Below are 23,023 nucleotides of genomic sequence, written 5' to 3'. Positions count from 1 at the left end.
AGTTCCATACTAAATTCTTCCTTTGTGTAGGCTTGTAAGCGCTGTGAACACTTTGTAAATTTCAACATTTCATCCTAAGATAACCTATGGCTGAAATACAGCCTATTTAAAATTCAAGTTTTTAAGGGAAACTAGAATATGCCAAATTTGCCAGCCTTTAGTACTAGATCAAATATTTAACAATTTTCAACATCATTATTTTGCATAAGTAATTTGTTATGTGAATGAATACCAAATTTATTTAAGGGTATTACTGTATGGATAATTAATTGAAGATTAAAGGATCGACATAAAGTACATGAAGAGGGCACACTTAATGGCTTCTCTTACGCACCATACAAGAAATTGTGTGTGAATATCATGATTTCAGTATAACAGTACTGCAAAAGCCATGGGATCACATCCTTTCTGGAAATATCAGCTGTTGTGATCTGTTAATTTATCGACTGTATTTAGTAGGGTTTTACCAAACTATAACTTGGATAAGATATTTGATTTAACTGGCACCAAACATTTCACTAGAGCTTTATAGCTTGATGGCAATGTTTACTGTCTGTTGTAAGAATTGATAGTATTATTGTAAACAAATTATAAAAAGCAGGATATACTGAATGAGTAATTTTGTCGATGGATAAGCTTTGTAAATGGTCAGTATTTGGCATAACTAGTTGCCAAATTTGGACATATTGGTACTATTTTAATCACTTCTGGCTTCTTATACATTCCTTTTTTCTTAAACGTAAATATTGCTTTTTCTTCCAGCGATGGTGCCAGTCAACAGTTGGGTGGATGTTTAAGAGATTTCCGTAATAAGCCTTTCCCAGTCCGTGCACGGATAGAGTATTACAAGAATGTTCTAACTGTAAGTACTGTGATTTCATGTTCTGGTAGATACTGAAGAACACTGTTGGAATAGGCAATGATGTATTGCTGCTATTTTTAGGTTAGACAGTAAATTGCCATGATGAATACCAGTTGCATTTGTTCATGCACAATGCGTCGGTACTGCTCAAATGCACGCATGACTTATTGCTGTGGAATGATTACTATTTGGTCACGTAGCTATAGATGATGGAAAGGGTAGTACAGTAACTTTAGATGAACTAGATATAGAGTAGCCCACTGCTGATCTAGCATTCAACATGAACAGTTTTGACACATTTTTTGCCAGAATTAGGTTTTTCTCAGGGTGTCGCCAAGAATTTTTCAATTTGCAAAAGTTACAAGGTACATAGTTAATTCATCCTATTCTTTTTTTCAAGGAACAATAAATTTGTCTCTTAAATTTCAGAAGTACCAGACCATTCAACTGTACTGTATTCTGAAGTACAGTACAATAGTATGAAATACAGTAATAGACAGATCAATCTTTTATTTATCTGGATCCAGTTAGGAGAATTAAACGGCAAAAAACTTGATATGGCGACTGTCTGTATTGTTTTTATTCTCAGAATTTCACATTCAGAGCCTACACATATGTATGGCCCTGCTGCACTTATTTATTAGCAGTTAGACACCATGTTTCCACCCCAGATTAGTCTGTGATAAAGTAGTTTAGAATGTATGCCAGGTCAGTGTGGGCAAGGGGTTTTTGTTTTGTAGCTTCACCTTTGAGACTGATGATGCTCTTTTATTTTAAATTCTTTCATCCTCTAGCATATGCTGTTTATGAGCTATATTGGACATATGAGTTAAGCAGAAGTATTTTCATATGTGGATGTGATTGAGAGAATGCAAACATAGATCACTAAAGGTTTAGAATATAGAATGTCATTAGAGGGAAGGCAAACAGTTCTCAATGAATTTGAGACTTGTTGATTTCATTAAATCTTTGGATTAGGTAGTGCAGAGCCAAGTTCCATCAGACCGTTATGAGGTTATGAATATACCAGCAACTTCTCGTTAACATTTTTAGGAATTTAATGTCATTGAATTTTGTTAGCTGTATTTTTTTTTTGTAAGTAGTACTCTTATTTTTTTAGTGAAACTTATGTGCACAGGTAAAAACACAACTCCTTGAATATGATTATACAAAAATGCCAGATGAGGGGTCATATGAATCGGATTCCGAAACTACCGAAGAACCGCAGCCCGTTAATTCTTTTTCGACACCACCACCACCCCTTTACGAAACTACTACCACAGTCTCTCCCACAAATGACGAGTATCTAACGACCACTCAATCTCCCGACGATAGCATTACAACAACAGCCTATTCATTCTTTGGTTACGAAGCAACGACTACCGTTCCATCAGAGGGTGAATACAGCACTACAGAAGCCCCTCCAACAGACCTATATCCATCTGTCACACATGATAGACCCGATTTAAATAGTGCTTTTGTTGAGCCTTTACATGATGCTTCAGAGAATGAGATGGCTGCAGGTTGGGGTTGGTTTGAGACCACAATGGAACCCATAACTGTTCCAACCACAATGAAATCAAAGAAAACGAGACGAAGGAAAAAGGAGAGGAGGAGGAGGAGGAAGGGGAAGAAGAGGGTGGGGAGTATTCCCCCTGTGGTATGAGGGCATGGCAAAGAGTGAAAAGTAACCCCCTCCTAGAACTTTTTTGGCTTGACATATTTAATTAATGCAATGCAATAGCTTACCGTTTCAGTTCCTTGACTTGTTTCTTTCAACTATTAAAAGAGTCAGGGGTTTTGGTTATCCTTTTTATTCATTGGTTTGATTTATTTTCTTTTGTTGATATATTATTGCTTGTTTTGATATCCTGACCTGTGTTCCTTTTGTTCAAATTAACTTTTGTTGTTTAATATTTATTTTCTTAATCCTATTTTGATATGTTTATTGTAAAGGTTCTTGATATTTTTTTAAGATACTTTTTTTATCTACTGGTATATTATTCTTTATCTATAGTTAGAACTGTAACTGGCAATTGAGGGCTTCATTAAAGGGTTTTATACAGTTTTAACTCGGTCGTTTATAAAGTCGTAAAATCGTATAGGTTTTGTTGAATTTTTATTTCATCCATCACTGTAGGTTTAATATTACTATATATTGACCTAAGTACAATTTTTTATTTTTATTTTCAGTGTAGGTTCTTTTTCTCTCTAGTGTTTTATAAGTTCTGTTTAATTTAATATTTTAATACCTTGTTTCCTTTTGACAAATGATATGCATAGTTTCAATGTTAAACTTGAAATTAATGCTGTGCCATTACTCTCCCTGATTGATCTTCATGACACTCATATTCCGTCTGTATAGTATTGCTGTACCTTAAATTTAATATAAAGGCTCTTGAAAACAACAAAATGTAGTGACAATTTAATAGTTTTTAATTGCCAGATTACCATTTGTGTTAGATTACTAGCTAGGATCTCTCTTACCTAAAATTGTATCATTTTACCTCTTGGAAATCCTAGCTGTTCAAGTAGGGTGCTTTATGGCCTTTGGCCTTTCACTTTAGTTTTACAATAATTGTGAAACTAAATGAGCTAGTAATTAATATCGGCAATAAATTCATTCATTCAGGCGAGTTATTTACTAGAATTCACAAATTCATTTAAAGTGTTAGGTATTTTAGTTATCCTTCTTATTCATTGTTTTGATTTATTTTCCTTTATGAATATATTATTACTGTACTAGTTTTGATATCTTGACATGAATAGAAGTGGTGGTTTCTATGTCGTCGGCGCCCACTCGTGTCCGAGAATTGGGTTCTGTCGTTAGCCATCAGCCTCTTATCTATGGGGTGGGTGCTTATGTCTGATAGGTGGTTTCTATACTAGAATTAGAAATTAGTATTTGCTAGGAAAGCATTGAGTACGTCTAAGGAAAAATTCAAGTTTTGAAGTGTCAGATTTTATAGGTATGTTACAAATTTTCTCTTCAATATTAATACAGTATTATTAAACATTTTTAACAAGACAAGAGAGAGAAAAAAATTATGACTTTTAATTTGGCTTGAATTTTGCCGAAATATTTTGTTTTGGCTTTCATTTGTTTTTATTTCTGAAGTGGGTAGATGATAGAGTTAGTCTTAGGTAGCATACACGCTTTATGCTAAATTAGAGTATTTTAAAAATACCAAAAGGAATGTGTTTAGTTTTAACTAATGATTGTGTGTAAAGTGTGGTTTCTCACTTTTGGTTTTGAGGTGCTAACTAATGATTGGATGTTTACTTCAATTGACTATTACTGTACATCTATGTTTTGGTTGGTAGTGCAAAGTATAAGCTTTGAGCTAATCTTCAAAAGGATTCCTATGGTGATGTTTGTCATATAATTTAATGTAGAATATTGATATCTTGTTCCATAAAACATCCTATCTTTCTTTAAAAATTATAAGTTTGCTCTATGCCTGAAGTTTCCTAGATATGTATACTTTTTTATGAGAGGAAAATATTGAGGGTTGATATATGTTTTGTATTTCAGCTCATGGTTCATAGTGGAATGACCAACAATGACAAAGATTATGAAATTTGTATGAGGGCCGAAAATGTACGCCTTCCCGCATCGGGATACTTTGGAGTTTCTGCAGCAACAGGAGGATTAGCTGATGATCATGATGTGAGTTTTTTCTCCTCACATGGGTAATGGATTTTAAAGTGTGGAATAATATATAGTCTACAAGAAATTATATTAAACAAAATTTTCTTCAATTAAAATCATTCTTCTATTGAAATGTGTGAAAGTAATTGTCTTTTTCCTAAATTGATATATTGTAGGGACTTTATTTTTCATATCTATAGAATCATTTTTAATTTCTTTTGAGTAACATGTTTAAAATTTATTCTGATTTCCATAAGGTACATTTTACCATTTTACTTTTCAACTCTTGCAGGTTCTTAAACTACTAGTATCATCCCTGCGTTCGCCAGAAGAGATGGCGCTCCTCCAAACCAACCAAGAGGAGGAAGAAAAATTCCGCCAGGAGTTCCAAGAGTATCAAGAGAAAACCAAGAAAGCTAGAGAAGAGTAAGTATAATTAAGGCCCCATGAGCTGAAGGACTGTTGCTAATCCTGCTGGTAATGGTATAATTAGATTTTGAGTGTAACCAAATTTGTTATATTCGGTGAATATTACTTTTTGGGTTGCATAGCTGATAACTATGAAGTGCAAACTTCTTGATCTTAAAGAGGAAATTTTTCTATCAGCCCTTATATGCCTCCCTTCTAAGGTACCATCTAGCATGGTTAACTGAGCCCGTTGGTTCATGAAAACCACTCAAGATCGCTAACTCATATCTACTTCGTTTAAGTTTAATTCATTCTTTGCCCATGGTAAAACCTCAGGTCAAGAATGCTGGTGCATTTCCAAGTATGTTGACCCTCTGAAGGGAGCCAGTTCCGTCAGTACACCATGCACTAATTTAAGTGTCTTTGCAGCATTCCTTTGGCCACATCTTATGTTACCCTCATTCCCTCTTCCTTTTTTTTTCCAATTTGCTTTACTCGCTATCTTAACCTTTACTTCAGTGTTACTGTAGAGTTTTTCCCAATTGCACTTGCTCACTGAATGGCTTCACGTGCCCTAGCACGGGCAAAGCACTCTGAATAAACATTAGTGTGCCTTGATTAATAATGTCATATCTCATCAATGCCTCCCTCTTGCCAAACGAACGTGCGTTTTCTGTTCGTACTGGTTTTTTATTCAGCGGATGCTCTGTTGTCACCTGAAACATATTTTTGCTGATTAGTCGCTCACTTTTAAGGAATTACTTACAAATATTCAGACTTGACAAGTGTTTAGTTTGTAAACTAAAGATCTGCAGCGTACTGGTAATTTTGGAAAGTTTAGCAAGATTAACTTGGTTGCTAGTAACAGAGATAGAAATGAAGGGTGTAAATCCCCTAAGTATTGTTGCAAACCCCCCCCCCCCTTAAATACTTACTGAACTCAAGTGACTTCTGTGTTCAAGTGAACAACTTGCTTGTAGTACACTTCAACACAGCGGTGAGTTGATAAAATATTTTTCAAAGCTGAAAGATATACTGTGCTTTGGCAAATACACACTCAAACTTTTTGGCATTTTGAGTTTTACCCGAGAACAATTGGTTGGCCTCAGTCTGTAGTAAACCTTGGTGTATAATACATTAATGTATATTACTACAGTATTTGTAGAGTATAGTACTATCACTACAGTATTAAAACTTGGTAAAGGGTCACAATATTATGGCAGTATAGTGGAGGATGCCAGCTCTGTAAGCTGGTTAATCTCCTCCTTTTAATGATTAAGTGGAGGGTAGATTAAAGGTGCTGTACCATTAAAAAGTAGAGTATGGATGTTTTACTGGTTTGTCTGTAAATAGGTTGCTTTTATTCTTGTGTTGGTGATTGTGAAAAGTTGTGCTGTTACCAACAAATAAGCGGTGTAGGGTTCTTGGTTTAGCCCAGTTTTCTTGATGTACCGCGCAGTACTCTTGTTCACATGGAACTTTAGCCCACGGTGGCAAAAGACATACCTTCTCTGCTTAAATTAGCCACCTCTACCTTTGCTTCCATGGTCATCATGTTCTTCTGGTGTTCATGGGTATGTTGGGAGGTGGGGAATCTTTCTTAGGGTCCATGGCAGAAATTGAACACTGCAAGAACCCTTGAGTAATGTGCCTACAGAAGTGCAATGATAACACTACCCCATACAGGGTTTATTTTAAGTCAACCCAATGGGTACAATACATGGAGTGAAGAGTCTACTATATACGCTTAGGCTGTTTGCTGTACAGCGGAAGCAGAAAGACCAAGTCTGTGTGAGGGTGGTTTTCTGTGGCATGCGTTATAATTAAAGTTAATCGAGAACATCGGGAAGTGCGACAACCATAATGGATGGGATAGGCAACCATTGATACTGCAAGAACCCCTTGAATAATCAGATTTATGAAACTCAAAACTAGCGAATGGTAAGGTATGACTTGGATATCCTCATACAAGTTTTTCATCCCTTTTATATTGAGAAATCTTCTGCATGTGGTTATGAAGTATTTGAGATTTGTATCAAGTAGAATATGTTTGAAAGACCTTATATTGAGAGTTTTAGACATTGGCTTTGACTATAAGTGAATTAGTGAAAATGAAGCTTGTTTAGTCATGTTTATAAAGCAGTTCTATCACTCCACTTTGGAGCTAAAAAGACTCTTAATAATGAGAACCTAGTCTGTCATTTTGATATTCCTTCCGTAGCACAGAATGTTATTAGAATACAGAAGATAGGTAATCTTCTGTCAGAGCTTTTAAAGGTTTACTTTCATCCATACTGTAATAAATGTAAGTGTGAAATGGTATTAGAATAGAGGCAAGATTTACCAATATTACTTTTGAAAATATTTAAGTTTGATTATTTTGGTTATCATATAAGTGGTAATTAGCTATGTGACAACTTTGAAAGAATCAGATTGGGAGCTTTGAGTATCTCCCATGAATTGCAGGGCTTGGTTTCTACCCAGCAGAAAGAGTGATACCCCGCTGATAGGTCCCCTAGAAGTGAGGGGTAAGGAGGTTGAAGGATTTTTATTATTACAAAGAAAACCTTGCTTAGTAATTATGAGTGCTGAAATACATTAGAGATCAAGTTTTCTTATTGTTGATAAAAATAAAAATTGAGGTTTCAGCTTTGGAAATAGGTGTGGCTAAAGTTTTAAATTATCACTCCAGGTATGTTGCACAAAATCCAGAGGCTGCTCGAAGAGATACAGACGAGGAGTATGAAACAGGAGAGCAGAGAGAGCTTCGTAATATTTACCAAGGCCAGAGTCAGGCAAGTTTAGTTTAATTTCATTTTGTTGCCAAACTATTTACTGGGACTTTTTCCCTATTACATACATCTGTGTGAACTTCCATTACATTTCTGAACTTGAAGGGGGCCAGGTAATTTTTCTTGCTGAATTCTGTGAAATGAACAGTACTGTATCTATTATTAATGTTTTAAGAGGTAGCTAGACGATTGTATTCGTTCATAGGTGCCCTGTTATGAATGTCATATTGATAGCCAGCTGATTGTATTCGTTCATAGGTTCCCCATTATGAACATCAAATTGATAGTCATTTGGTTATATTTATATATAGGGTTCCCAAAAACAATTGATAATGGGTAGGTAGCTCTTAGTGTTTATTCTGAGGTACAAAACATTATAAGTAGAAATTTGCTAAATTTTTAGGTGTAATAAAGGTTTTTGAACAAAAAGTGTTTTAAGCACTTATTTTTTTCTACTTCAAATTCTCAAAATTCGACAGCCTTGCATAAACCTTGAGGTATTTGTATATTACCATTGTCCGTTTTTTAATATCAAGAGTGCTAGGCTTTTTACTTGAATTTCATGTAAGGATCATCTTTTATCATGAATATTTGCTACAGTTGTATTAATATTGACGGTATAGTTTAGTCTACAGTAACAAAACTCTAAATATAGACAAACATTATTGACAGTGTAGCCATCCACAGTAATTGTTAGAAGTCAGGGCACCTCTTGTGGTAGTCTGTAGGTATTACTTCTGGTTTTTGCTGTGTTGTTTTGGCCCCTAGCTGCCCTTGTTTTTATCCTAGTTTACCTCCACTCTTCCTTTCTTCCATCTTGCTGTCCAACCTCTTCAAACTTTTACCTTTGTAGGTAACTTAAGGGTTTTGGCATAAATTCACCATAGCAGGGTTTGGCTATATATCCCAAATCTAGTTCAATCCATAGTATTATTATTCCAAATGATAATTATGTTTAAAATTTATGGTTTGGTCTGGAACATTTGATAATCTGGATTGTTTTAAACGCTTGTTAACAGCTTTATTTTATAAATCTGATTTACAAACTTAAACAGACATAATTAAAATTAAACCTTTTGTGTTTGTAAAATCACAGATGCTTATAAGTCAACATTGTTGCTGTAAGGGCCATGAAATTACTATATTGTAAGGTGATCCCATCTGTGGTTAATGCTTTATCTATCAACAGTTAAGAGTGGTTGACATTTCCTGGATTGTAGATGTGAAGTCATTAAGTATCAAGGTTTAGAAATAAGGATTAAGTAAATCCAATATTGTGTTTTTGAATAAACATTACAGTCCTAACAGTTTTAAAAATGAGATTTTATGATTGCCTGATTTTGCTTCCAGATTCATGAAACTATACGAGCCCTGTATGTTAAAATGGATGAAATAATAGGTCGGCAGGAGCGGACTCTAGGCCTTGTATCTGCAGTGCACACTGGAATGGGAGGTTGGTGTAACTTGCTTAGCTTTTTGCGTGTGAAGTACTTCGAGGGACAGAACCTCATCATGCCTTTTTTCAGTCTGCTTGTCCTTGTACAGAATGTGACTTTTTAATGAGTTTTATCCCCTTCCTTTTGTAGCCCCTTTTTTTATATTTTCTGATCTTTCCCACTGAGCTTCTTGTCGCATCCATATTAACCTCATAGATACTTCGCAGTTGCTTTCCCTCGTCGAAAGGTCAAAGCATCTTGGCCTGTAAGATATATAGGTTTTCCATCCCCACTAAAAGTTGCATTTCGGCCTTTTCACATATGTGAAATACCCATTGCATTCCAGCCGTAAATTTTAACATTTTGTAGTCTCCTCTAAATTTCTCTCTTCCCATTTTTTTTTAAAGTTTACTAAATACTTGAAGGAAATACTTCTTGTCTTATGTAAGCTTTCCTATTTCTAAGTCACATAGAAAATAGATATGAATACATTTGATTTTATGGAGGTAATTAAAAACTAGTTTTATAACCATTTTAGCATTGAATAGATAAAGAAATTGGTTTCTCTATACTAATTATTCTTGCAGTTATCTGTTCTCCTAATATTTTGATCCCAATATATCACTTTTGTTAACATTACCTGTATCTTGATCATATTCAAATTTTTTATAATCTAATTGATTGCAAACATTATTTTTTTTTGTTTTATAGGTGGACAGGTTGTACCAACAGGCCAAGTACCTCCAGCCCAGGTTGGTGCGCTACCTTCAGATGGCATAAAGAGACATGAAATTGATTCAATGCTCAACAATCAAAGAGACATTGTTCAAACAGCCAGAGATATTAAGTAAGTTTGTCTCATAATGTCAGTTGATGAAATAATTAAAGTTTTAAGTGGAAAGACCCATTAGATCACTTAAAATGGTATTAGTCTGTAACGAGGAATAGCAGAATGGAAAGATACACCAGGTATTTTTCTGGTACTTTTGTAGGTAACTGTGTAGCCCATTCTTTTGGATTAGGTGTCCCGTACTCCATTAATTCCAGCTTTTTTATATTTTTTTTTGTTTAGTATTATCTGACATTTAATTGAAATTCTTGCTTTTACAGGAGTTTTGTAACTGAAATTCATCAAAAGAGTAATCAGCTGATTTCTAACAGTCAAAAACCACAGGGATCTGTGCAGCCAGTTGGTTATGATCTGCATGTCACATTAAATGAAATGAAAGAAGGCTTGAACATTGTCAAGGTAGGACTGAATTGTGTGTGCTGTTAAGGAAAACTAAATACTTTAAGGACAAGGTAAAGTAGGATAAGCAGGATATGAATAGTAATAACTATACTTACAATTAACATTATAATTACATCAATATAAAGTCAGTTGGAAGCGTTAATCATGGGAATGTGTGAAGTGAGGATGAAGATTTGAATTTTGTAAAAGCTGACTAATCTGAATATGAAGAATGTTGTGTAAAAGCTCAGCTGGATGTGCATGCCATGCCAATTTAAAGAATTAAACAAACCTGATTGGAAAGTCTCAAAGCATTTATGCCTCTGCTGCATAATGAAACCTAACACCAAATAGTTGCCAAAAATTTGAAAAGTTTGCTACAGCGATAAGCAAATTAAATTTTTTTAAATTGCAAATTGCTTTCAGAATTAATTTAATTGTTAAACATCTTATCTTTATAGCGGGATCTTACAACAGCCAATCAAAGATTGACTGCAGGACCTGTAGGTGGTGGACAGGGTTGCCCAACTGTGAGTTGCGTCTCCACCGGAATTTTCATTACTTGTATGGTGATTCAAGTAGTTTTACTTATTGGATATATTATTTACAGGTAAGCTACACGTTTAAGGGAAAGTTACTTTTTTATGGGGTGATTTTAATTAGGGTAAAGAAGATTTCTTTCATTTGTACACTAAACTTAAATTGAGGCTTATTTATTTTTGTTTTAACCCTTTTACCCCCAGGCTATTTGGAAATTTCCAACCCTTAACCTTCAGGGGGTTATTTTTTTCCCAGCACATTTTGCAGTATATTTTCTTTAAATTGCTCTAACAGCCTTAATTTTTGTCATAGAGAGGTCAGGTTGGTCTCATTCTCTTGGAAAATGCCTGAATTTTCTCTGAAAATTATTAAAAATATGAAAAAAGATTTTTTATAGCATTTTCTTTTGCAAGGATGTACCGGTACGTCCATGGGGGTAAAGGGATGGCTTTAGTGAAACGTACCAGTACGTCCTTTGGGGGTAAAAGGGTTAATAGACATTGCTTTACTATGAAATTAGTTTTGCATGTTAATTTTTCATTAAGAAATTGGGAATTATTCATTTCTCTAATTACCCATGGTTTTTTAAAGTAATTTTATTACTGGACTTCCGTACTATTATAAAATTATCTACAATCTGTCCAAAGAGGCATATCACTCCAGGTGCTTTGCAAACATTACTGAATGTTTTTTTTACAGGGTTATTTCAGTTCCAAGTTCATTGCTTTCTGCCATTTGCTCATCATTCATTCCTTTTGGTATCTTATTAGGTAGAAGTCATAACTTATTTAACAGTTTCATTCTTAATTTTCATTTAGTACTAAATCCTATCGAGCCAGACCTGTGAACATCTAAGATATGACTTCTCTCGTTAAATACTTTTGATAATGTCAGAATTTTCTGATTTTATAAGTGTGTACCACTTATTGCTTCAGACATATATAAACTTCTATTTTACTTTATTTTAATTTCAATATTGATTTAAAATGTTGAATGTAGGATCAGTCTATAGCATATTCTTTATACCTTTGAATTATAAATACAAAATCTTGAGTAAATAATAGTCTTGTAATAAATTTCCTTGTATTGTTAGAGGGAATGGTGAGGGATCAGAGGGTTGTTTAGTCCGATGGTTTTCTTCCCGTCATGAACACTTCAACTAGTGATTGGTAACTTGTAAGTTTGAGGATTCGTTTGCTCCCGTTGCCACTCCCTCGTAAATTGTTCCGCAAGGGTATGACTAACTGAAAATGAAGTCCCTTCCCTTACTTTAAATACCTTAAATGCGTGGTAACAGTATTTATTTCAGACTTTTTTAAATCAACATTTTTGGGCTTGATATAAAAATCCCGCTTTTGAGAATTCCTATAGAAATTAATGTTGTCCAGTATTTTTAGTTAACCATAAACTACATTATGCACAATTTTCCTACCAACCTTTTAAGTTACGATTTCATTTCCAAAGGCTTTATTTTGCTGTTACAATATTTGATCACATACATCATACATATACCAAGGCACTTCCCCCAATTTTGGGGGGTAGCCGACATCAACAATGAAACAAAACAAAAAAGGGAACCTCTACTCTCTACGTTCCTCCAGCCTGACAAGGGACTCAACCGAGTTCAGCTGGTACTGCTAGGGTGCCACAGCCCACCCTCCCACATTATCCACCACAGATGAAGCTTCATAATGCTGAATCCCCTACTGCTGCTACCTCCGCGGTCATCTAAGGCATCGGAGGCAGCAGCAGGGCCTACCGGAACTGCGTCACAATCGCTCGCCATTCATTCATATTTCTAGCATGCTCTCTTGCCTCTCTCACATCTATCCTCCTATCACCCAGAGCTTTCTTCACTCCATCCATCCACCCAAACCTTGGCCTTCCTCTTTTACTTCTCCCATCAACTCTTGCATTCATCCCCTTCTTTAGCAGACAGCCATTTTCCATTCTCACAACATGGCCAAACTACCTCAACACATTCATATCCACTCTAGCTGCTAACTAATTTCTTACACCCGTTTTCACCCTCACCACTTCGTTCCCAACCCTATCTACTCGAGATACACCAGCCATACTCCTTAGACACTTCATCTCAAACACATTCAATTTCTGTCTCTCCGTCACTTTCATTCCCCACAACTCCGATCCATACATCACAGTTGGTACAATCACTTTCTCATATAGAACTCTTTTTACATTCATGCCCAACCCTCTATTTTTTACTACTCCCTTAACTGCCCCCAACACTTTGCAACCTTCATTCACTCTCTGACGTACATCTGTTTCCACTCCACCATTTGCTGCAACAACAGACCCCAAGTAGTTAAACTGATCCACTTCATCAAGTAACTCTCCATTCAACATGACATTCAACCTTGCACCACCTTCCCTTCTCGTACATCTCATAACCTTACTCTTACCCACATTAACTCTCAACTTCCTTCTCTCGCACACACTTCCAAATTCTGTCACTAATCGGCCAAGCTTCTCGTGTGTGTCTGCAACCAGTACAGTATCATCCGCAAACAACAACTGATTTACCTCCCATTCATGGTCATTCTCGTCTACCAGTTTTAATCCTCGTCCAAGCACTCGAGCATTCACCTCTCTCACCACTCCATCAACAAACAAGTTAAACAACCACGGTGACATCACACATCCCTGTCTCAGCCCCACTCTCACTGAAAACCAATCACTCACTTCATTTCCTATCCTAACACATGCTTTACTACCTTTGTAGAAACTTTTCACTGCTTGCAACAACTTTCCACCAACTCCATATAACCTCATCACATTCCACATTGCTTCCCTATCAACTCTATCATACGCTTTCTCCAGATCCATAAACGCAACATACACCTCCTTACCTTTTGCTAAATATTTCTCGCATATCTGCCTTACTGTAAAAATATGATTCATACAACCCCTACCTCTTCTAAAACCACCCTGTATTTCTAAGATTGCATTCTCTGTTTTATCCTTAATCCTATTAATCAGTATTCTACCATACACTTTTCCAACTACACTCAACAAACTAATACCTCTTGAATTACAACACTCATGCACATCTCCCTTACCCTTATATAGTGGTACAATACATGCACAAACCCAATCTACTGGTACCATTGACAACACAAAACACACATTAAACAATCTCGCCAACCATTCAAGTACAGTCACACCCCCTTCCTTCAACATCTCAGCTCTCACACCATCCATACCAGACGCTTTTCCTACTCTCGTTTCATCTAGTGCTCTCCTCACTTCCACTCTTGTAATCTCTCTCTCATTCTCATCTCCCATCACTGGCACCTCAACACCTGCAGCAGCAATTATATCTGCCTCCCTATTATCCTCAACATTCAGTAAACTTTCAAAATATTTGATACCTACTTTTTATTGAGCATGTCAAATGGTAAATTTTGTAACCCATCCCTGTATTGTACTGCCTATTTACCGACATACTTTTGATGTTAGTTTGGTTGGACTTTGTCGGAAATTTTCATTTTGTGAGCCTTTTGATGTGCAAGTTAAAAATAGCTTTATAACAAGAAACTAGCAAGTAGTCTGTAGATATTGGTCTTATCTGCAAGTTTCCTTTACAAAAAATTAATTTGAGACTACAATTTTTGTGTAGTAAGGGTAAAAGAAAGGGATAAAAAAATGGTAAAACTGGATAAACTCATATTTTAATGTATTATAATTATAGTGTGCCTTGTGGCACAGTGTAGGTATTATTTTAGATTTTGTTTCTTTGCCCTCTGTATTCTAAACTTTGCCCTCTGTATTCTAAACTTCATCTTCCTCCACACTTGTCAATAAATCCTTCAAGTGATCCATATACTGTGTAGTACTGTGTTAAAATGTGGTTTTGTGAAGTGGATTTAACACCTTACATTGGCAGATTAGCAGGAACTGCATAATGTCATTTGAAAGAATTTAGGACAATCGGCAGAGCAAGGGTTGCATATTACAGGCTAGTTCAGTACTTAACCAGAAAACCCCTTGTATAAGGCCGCTTTAATATAAGATGTAAAAGTTTTTGTAATAATTTTAATATAAGGTAATATGGATTTAAAATAAAATTATCCAATATATAATACATTTTTAGGGAATATGCAAGACTACACTGCAGAAGTAATTATATTTATCTAGATGAAACTGAAGAACATTAGGCTAACTATGGTTCATCAGATGATAGAGAGCTTAGCAAGTCTTTAACTGATTTAAAAAAAAAATTACAAACTTTATCTCAGGCTGGTATCTAGACATAGTTTCTTGAACCTTCCCAAAAGTGTGATGGAATAAGCTTTTATTAACTGAAATTAGTACGAGACTTGTAGTGGCACTTTTTACCTCTGGGAATTGTTTGTTTAAAAAAAATGAGGTACTGTATATTATTATAAAACTAGTGCATGTATTATACATACAGGGGCTTTGTGCATTTTTTTTTTTTTTTTTTAAACAGTACTTTAAACTTAAACCCAGTATTGCAGATTTGGTCTAACCATAAATGTAGTACTGAATTTACTTACTCTAAGTTTTATTTTTTAAGAAAGTTTTCTGCTAAAGCTTTGAATTGGTTTCTTTATTCTTCCAGAAATGTATTTTACAAGTCTGTTATTTGAGTACAATTTTTCTGTTTCAGAGATAGCAAAGAAGCTCAGGCCAAGAAGTTCTACTGATCCGCCTATACAGAAGATTCATAATACACAGTACTTGATCTCAGGCATTTCTATTGTCTCTTGCCTAAAGGTAGTTTGAAATTTACTTGGGATGGAAACCACAAGGGTGTTTTAATAGTACAGTAGTGTATTTTGTTACAGAAAAGTGAGAACTTTAGTTAAAGCTAAATTTTTCTATAGTCTTCCTTGATAACTAGTTTAGCTCTTGTCTGGATAGATGCTAGCATAGAGCATTCTAAGCGCACATGAAAAGGTTAATTGGACTTTTAAGTTTCAGAAATTTTATTCTGAGGCTTGTAATTTTTACAATATAGTACAGTATATGTATATACTGTAAATATTTGTACTCATACATGCAGTTTTGAGTCCTACAGATGCTAAGTCAGTGGGCATGTAGCAACAGTTTCGGTCATATTTTTACCCGTACACCTTAAGAAACATATATAGCATATAGCTACGTGGGGAATTAAAAATTTTAGTATTAATTGGAGATTTGTCTGGGTATTTTTTTTTTTAAGTGGCTTGCAGTACATTTGTTTTAATAAGAACGGATTTAGATTATCAAGCAGCAAACTAGGTTTCAGGGTATCTGGTGTTCATTGCCATGAAGCAGGTTAAAACAATTTAGTGAATGAAACCATACTGTCGTCTGCTTCTTTTACAATTTTTTTTTTTTTTTTTAAGAATCAAAGTATGGATGTTGTTATTGATACTGTATATAGCAGAGTTGAAGTTTTGTACTACTAAAAGACTTGACATATTTGTATAGAGATGCTTGGAATCTTATGGTTTTATTTTCCCACTTTTTAAACAAGAGCAGTATTTTTAAAGTCAGTTACAGTATGTGGTTTGCCTTCAAATATTTTTGGAAAATGTTTGAACAGCCTGCATTGTAGATGTGTATGGTTATGTCAATTAAAATATATTTGTCAGTTCTTTATAGTTATGTACTTGTTTAGAATTGTGGCACCAGTGCTATTAACATTCAGAAAGTATTATTTAGAAAGGTATTACAATACAGTATACTGGCAAACTTGAAATTTTTAGCAGAAAGCTTGGTAGTCTTTCCTCTCTCCTAAGGAAGGGTTTTCACTTTGCTCACCTTTATTATACTCCCTACTTTCCACTAAGAAAGTATTTTCTTCTAAGTTATCCTTTATTTCAGTATTGTTTTTGTTACTTCCAAATGTACATATCAAGATTACCAGTCTTAATCTAAAACCCTTGATTCCTGTTTCATTGGTAGTATTTTCTTAATTTGTTACAGAACTGTTGAGTAATAAGGCATTTTTTATTTAGGAATCTTGTTCTTCTTGTACAAGGTATTTCAAGATTGTATTTAAAATTTATGAAATAAGTTTGAGTTAGTGAGCAGGTTACTACACAAAAGCCAAGCTTAGGAATGTGCTGTAAATATAGGTCTTCATATATTTGTGACACTTGCTCATATTAGATCGACTAATTAAAGTTGAAATGGATAGGTATTAACATCGCTTCAGAGTACATTGTTGCTTTTATTTTTTTAAATATTGCCAACTTGGTCAAATTAATGTATTTGTTAAGATTAATGATAAATTATTTAAATAAATGTTTTCTACACTATTTTGTATAATTCCTAAATGAGGTATACAGTTTTCTTCAAGTAGTGTTGCCATTTGTCAGAATTTTCTTGTTCTCCAAAAAATACAAAACCTCATTCTTTACGTAGGATGATTAAGCATGAGCTGGTGTTTAGGCCTTAAAATCTTTGAATGAGGTGGCATTGCCCGCACACTCATTAACTTGACGAATTTTGTTTTGGCCTTCGTAATGTGTGTACGTACACTGCAGCCTCTCCATTTTCTTTTCACCAGCTGTACTAAATATTTTTTTGTTATTCATTTTAGTTGTGACCGCTGTTTTTCGAGAAAGCAGCCTGCGACTTTGTACATGCTCCACTGGCCATGCCTGTGGCACATCACGTTCTGCCTTAGACTTGCATCTTCGTCAGCTTTACCTATCGTGAAGAGGACATTCCTGCAAAGAGGAGTCTCCCTGCGGCGAGTTTCGGGAGTGGCCGTTTTCCCAGTGGGAACTGTTCCGCAGGAGGAGGAGGAAGTTGTAAATGGGTTTTTTTTTGCCTCGAGCTCTGCCTTAAAGCCCAAGAAACCCAGCCATCCTTATTCTTCCTGTGGACGAACGAGAAGAAGGACGTGCCTTTCACCCTTGGACGACATTTGGGTCCAGAAGACCCCATTGTTTCTGGAGCAGTAGTGGTGGCGTCCTCCCACAAGTTCTCTTGATGCTCGTCGTGAGCTGTGGCCAGCCTTGGGACTTGAAGGTTACCCCCTCAAAGAATCTGCTTCTGAAGGCATTGAAGCATGGCACACAGCAGGTATCCCAATCTGCTCCTGCCCAGAACGGCCTGCGCCTTTCCACTTCCCAAGCCTAGGGAAAAGTCCCTTTTCTTCGACCCTCCGCTTAGAACCTCTTCTTCCTCTACAGTTCCTCCTGTCTCTAAGGTCCCGCAGGTTGTCGTTCTCCAGGGTAACAACCTCCCTCGTGCATCTCCCAGGATGAGCTTGCACGTTTATCCTACTAAGCAAAAGGCAAGTGCTATCTTAGGACACAATCACATCTGCAAGTGGCAGCTCTTACTCAAAAGAACACCACCTTCAGATATTCGTAAGTGTGCTTGCAACTTGTCGACAGCGCGCTGTAGTTCTTAGGTGCAAGCAGGGAAGTGCTCGCATCCTCACTCTGTATCCTTCCGGCAGCAGACCAGTGCTCGTTGCTGCAAGGGATTCTCCCATTGCGGAGGGAATGTCTGTTTAGATGTATGTATGGTGCTCCACACCCGAGTTCCCTACCTTGCACATAGTGTGTCATGTCTCGCCCTCGAGTAGCGATCACTTTCAAGTGAGATACCACCTCTCGCTCAAGCCACGCACAAGGAGAAGTGCATGCATCCAGACAGGCACCACTTCCGTGATCCCGACAATCCATGTTTCCAGGATATTGTCAAAGCAGCTTTATCATCCCAAGTTGCTCCAGTTGTGACTACGGCTTAATCGGCTCGGTCCAATGTCTTCAGGGAGGCCCAGGGCTCCCTTGATCCTAGGCAACGTAGCACGTCGTCATTGTGCCTCGGCCTAATGCTCCAGCACCAGCTCTTTTGCATGTCCCATCTGCACAGTTTCCAGGTAACAGAAATACCTGGAAATGAGAGCTGTTAGTGCAAGGCCTTCAAATATAAACCCCACCTGGGAAAGGCCCAGCCTAGTTCCAGTTTATGGAGTTCTACAGATTCTTCAAGTCCAGGCCTTTCCCCGTTCCGTCTCTAGGACTTGCTTTCGCCTCCCTTGATTTCTTCCAGATCTCACGGTTCCCAAAATCTTCCCAACCACAGGTTAGGCAGAATTTTTGTAACGCTGATACGGCTTGGGCAAGGCAAGCAGTTAATTTATTCAATAACATAAAGACTCGTGTCCGTTAACTTCTGAAAAAAAAAAAAAAAAAAACTGGTGTCTAGACAGGTTATTAGCCAAAGTTGAATGTCCAGGAAGTGTACATGAAGTGGTTCTCCTAGCAACAGTGAATGTCATTTGAGATAACTCGCAATATCTTACCAGAAGTTTTTATGCGAGGATTTTCTCCGAGGATTTTCTCCTTCCAAGCAGGAATGGAATATAGTTTTGACCACTTCAAATAATTAAACAAATTGCTACCACTAACAGACCCTACCTAGTTATCACATCATTAATGATTTTGTGCAGTGTGTAGCTGAAAAACAAAAAATTTAGAAACATCCTAAAATATAATTAAGGCCATTTTTTTACTAAACAAAAACAGCATATTTTTTTTTTCTATTTTTACTTTGAATTTAATACATTGCTTTAGTCACTGCAGTCATACTCCAATATTCTCAATAACCAATGAAACCTGTAAATTGCAATCCAATACTCTATATATCCAAATACAAATATTTTATGGCACTTAGACTTGTAAATAGGCTCCAAGACTGACAAGTTACACTTAAGATTGACTAATGATATTCTAGTTACCAGCAAATGTTGGGGCTTAACTGCATGAAAATATATACAGTAAAATAAAGAAATAGATTATATACATTTACTGTTTATAACTTGCATTATGCACAATTTGATAATGTTAAATATGTTCATTGTGCATATTTGGAACTTTCTGTAACCATTCACCACAGATTGCTAAGATTTCAAGTACTATCTTTTTTTGCAAATACATTTAGCACTTATATAGGTGATACATGCTACAATATTCCACATCTGAAATTAACACAGCTTTAAGGAGGAATTTTCTGTTGAATATCATTATTCACCTAGTCAACTTAAAAATCTTTTAAATGACCTGTGGCATAAACTAAGGAATATAAGTCAAAGTTAGAAAAGTAATTGCTAGCCATCAATGTTAAGCAACTCAATTTATTTGTGTCAGTATTTTCAGTCTGTGTGTACTGAGAACAGAGGATATTAATACTTGTAAAGAAAACTTATGCTAGTGGAGCATTATCCATAACAATTTGCCAGAAACGTAACTGAAAGAAAACTTATGCTAGTGGAGCATTATCCATAACACTTTTCCAGAAACTTAGCTGTGAAATATTAAGTCTGATGGCATAGCAATCCTTTAGATTGACTTTTACCCTTATTATATTTTACATAAGTGTTCATATTTACCTTGTGTGACCAATTATAACGCCCGTTTTAAGAATCGGATCAAGTAAATCTTCATTAACATAGGTCTTGTTCCTAAGAAATCCAATTGACTCCACTTAAAACAATTCAGATTGAAGTAATATTACATTCTCTCTCTCTATTACAGTACTGTACAATTCCCTTCCCCTACATAACTGCAGTGTTGATAAAGACTTGCACAATAAATAACCCTTTTATTCTATTACTGTTAATAGTGGCCATATATATATATAGTATATACAGTATTGGTAAACATGTAAGTTTACTTATATAGTTTTATATAGATATATAAGATCTCTACGCTATTAAAGTTAAGAAGTATTTTAATGTTATACAGTGATATGTCAGGTAAGCAATGACTCAAATTTGAAATGCCGTTAGACTTCAGCGAAAGAAATAAACTCTTCACGAGGGAGAGTAAGTTCCAATATATTTGTTCTGTATTTAAAAAACACAGAATGACTAGTTAAGGATAAGGAACACAGAATGACTGGTTATAGATAAGAAGCAATTCACTTAGTATTACATTACATTATCTTTTCCCTAATAAAGAATTTACTTTGGATTTACATAACTTTTTCACCATGTATTTTTGTACCGATTTATTATGGAAAATTTAAGAAAATTAACTTCTCACTGCCAGTTTGGTTCAGAATATTGAACCATTAAATTCTAGGGCAACTGTCATGAAAAAGAAAAGCTTGACTTTGCGATTTGTGTAAGTTATAAAACTTATTTAATTTCCTAAGCTGCCTCACTTTATCACGCAACTCTGTATTAGTCACTTACACTTTGTGAAAATCTTATTTTGAAATTAACCCCATGAAATAAAATGTCAAGGTGATGTGCATTATATAAATGGCACAAAAAAAAGTAAAAATATGCTCCCTTAGTACTGTACAGACAGTACCTTAAATCTATACTTTATATGTCAAGAATATCTACTGCAGGCTTGATACATAACATGTACAGTTTAACAAACAGTATATCCTTCAGAACCTGAAAAAAATGCATTTTCTAAATAACAACCTATCAATCATTAAGCATAGTTAGTCTTGAAGAAACTAACTAAATATGGAGGCTTATAAGTGCAAAGGAAATCGTTATTACATTCTCGAAAAGTTAACTCGTTGGTGTTATTTAACCCGAGGATATTGGGTACTTGGAAAAAAAATGATACAGTGATTACTAATACATCTTGAAACAAATTAATTTCTGCTGTGTGTAATCTACTGAAAATATGACCCATATGATACCAGTCGAGTGTTTCCTGCAACACCCCTGTGGCTCCAGCCACCATGCTCTCAGCCTTGTGATTTTTTTTACACGTTCTCTTGGTTGGCATCAATGGCCAATACTTAATGATTTCAGACTATCTTACGTAAAACTATATTTTTTTTCTTTGGTCTATCCTTACTTGGCTGCACAACTGCTTTAACTTTACCACTCCAATTATATATGATTTCTGAAAATATCCTCATGACATCTTTTACAAGAGTACTGTATTGAAATGTGACTACGATCATGTTCTATAAGTGTACAGTATTGAAATGTGACTATGATCTTGTTAAACAAATATAACTCTAAAAGACAAAACTACCAAATATTAACATACTCAAGTACTGAATATTCTATCAATACAGAAAAGTAATTAACAAGAGAATATTTGTTGCTCCTGAAGTATGTTAAAAAAAAAAATTCCTTCAGTTAGTAAAATGAAAGTGCAGCAAGACTATTTTAGCCTGCAAAAATTTATATCCTTCCTGTAATGGTATGTGTTGGGCATTTTAACAAGATCACAAACTTATGAGGCTGGCCATTTAAGTGGGCATAATTTCATGTACTAATACTGTACTGTACAGTGAACACAAAGTACCCAAAGCATAGTAACTGTTTTAATACTGGACTGTTAAATTCTTAAATTCTCTTTCAATGTGTGCACTCATTTTCTCCGGTCATCTTACTTTAGCATGAAATCTGAAATACTTCTCAATTTTTTTTTAAATAACCGTTAAAAACATGTACAGTACGTACAGTACTTTTATCTCCGATACATTACCTCAGCATTGAAAATGATTGAAGCTTGAAGTCACTTAACATCCTTATTAATACGTTAGATTGAGCATAGTCAACGCTAGTTTTGTTAAATGCCCACTGTGTTGATAGCTTTTTCTATTTGATGTAGGGAATCCTTGTTCTTTAGTATTCTGCTGGATTTTCCAACAAGAACTTCCAGACCCTGTTAGGCCCAATTTCTGCAACATAGATTGTAGTAGCATCTGGAGTCACTGCAATGGCATGTGGATTTTGGAAACCCTGAAAATCAAAAGAATTATCAATATTAGGAAAGAGTCAATATTCTATTACTGATTTCTTGGCATATTTTACTAAGCAAACAAAAGGACTGATACATTAAAACCTTCGTTCAGTCAAGTTAACATTACAGCATATTCATATGCAATAATGTGCGATTCATTAAGACAAATTTTAATTTTAGTTATGCTTTAAGTTCCTTATAAAAACCATTTCTTGCAAAAGAATGCAAGGTCTTTTATTTAATTAAAACTACTCATTAAATGCGTGTGTACATACATACATACATACAGTATACCAAAGGCACTTCCCCCAATTTTGGGGGGTAGCCGACATCAACAAGAAACAAAACAAAAAGGGGACCTCTACTCTCTACGTTCCTCCAGCCT

At 35.4% G+C, this 23,023-nt stretch overlaps 2 protein-coding genes across 2 annotated transcripts in view; one reads left to right on the top strand and one right to left on the bottom strand.

The window, feature by feature from the left end:
• ergic53 (protein ERGIC-53) overlaps positions 1 to 17,209 on the top strand; it is a 32,633-nt gene extending 15,424 nt beyond the window's left edge. The window contains exons 4-12 of the mRNA XM_068370667.1: positions 763 to 862; positions 4,398 to 4,532; positions 4,807 to 4,940; positions 7,615 to 7,717; positions 9,065 to 9,167; positions 9,862 to 9,997; positions 10,261 to 10,399; positions 10,843 to 10,991; positions 15,573 to 17,209. Of these exons, the coding sequence (XP_068226768.1) occupies positions 763 to 862; positions 4,398 to 4,532; positions 4,807 to 4,940; positions 7,615 to 7,717; positions 9,065 to 9,167; positions 9,862 to 9,997; positions 10,261 to 10,399; positions 10,843 to 10,991; positions 15,573 to 15,609 (1,036 nt within the window). The 3' untranslated portion in view covers positions 15,610 to 17,209. The remainder of the gene's footprint in view (positions 1 to 762; positions 863 to 4,397; positions 4,533 to 4,806; positions 4,941 to 7,614; positions 7,718 to 9,064; positions 9,168 to 9,861; positions 9,998 to 10,260; positions 10,400 to 10,842; positions 10,992 to 15,572) is intronic.
• A 2,235-nt stretch (positions 17,210 to 19,444) lies between these two features.
• Positions 19,445 to 23,023, bottom strand: part of LOC137638539 (peptidyl-alpha-hydroxyglycine alpha-amidating lyase 2-like) — a 44,856-nt gene continuing 41,277 nt past the window's right edge. Inside the window, exon 7 of the mRNA XM_068370669.1 lies at positions 19,445 to 22,637. Coding sequence (XP_068226770.1) covers positions 22,521 to 22,637 — 117 coding nt within the window. The 3' untranslated portion in view covers positions 19,445 to 22,520. The remainder of the gene's footprint in view (positions 22,638 to 23,023) is intronic.

Source organism: Palaemon carinicauda, chromosome 3 (genome assembly GCF_036898095.1).
Source record: "Palaemon carinicauda isolate YSFRI2023 chromosome 3, ASM3689809v2, whole genome shotgun sequence".
NCBI classification, from domain to species: domain Eukaryota; kingdom Metazoa; phylum Arthropoda; class Malacostraca; order Decapoda; family Palaemonidae; genus Palaemon; species Palaemon carinicauda.
The sequence above is the reverse complement of the archived record's forward strand: the minus strand, read 5'-3'. Positions and strand labels throughout refer to the sequence as shown.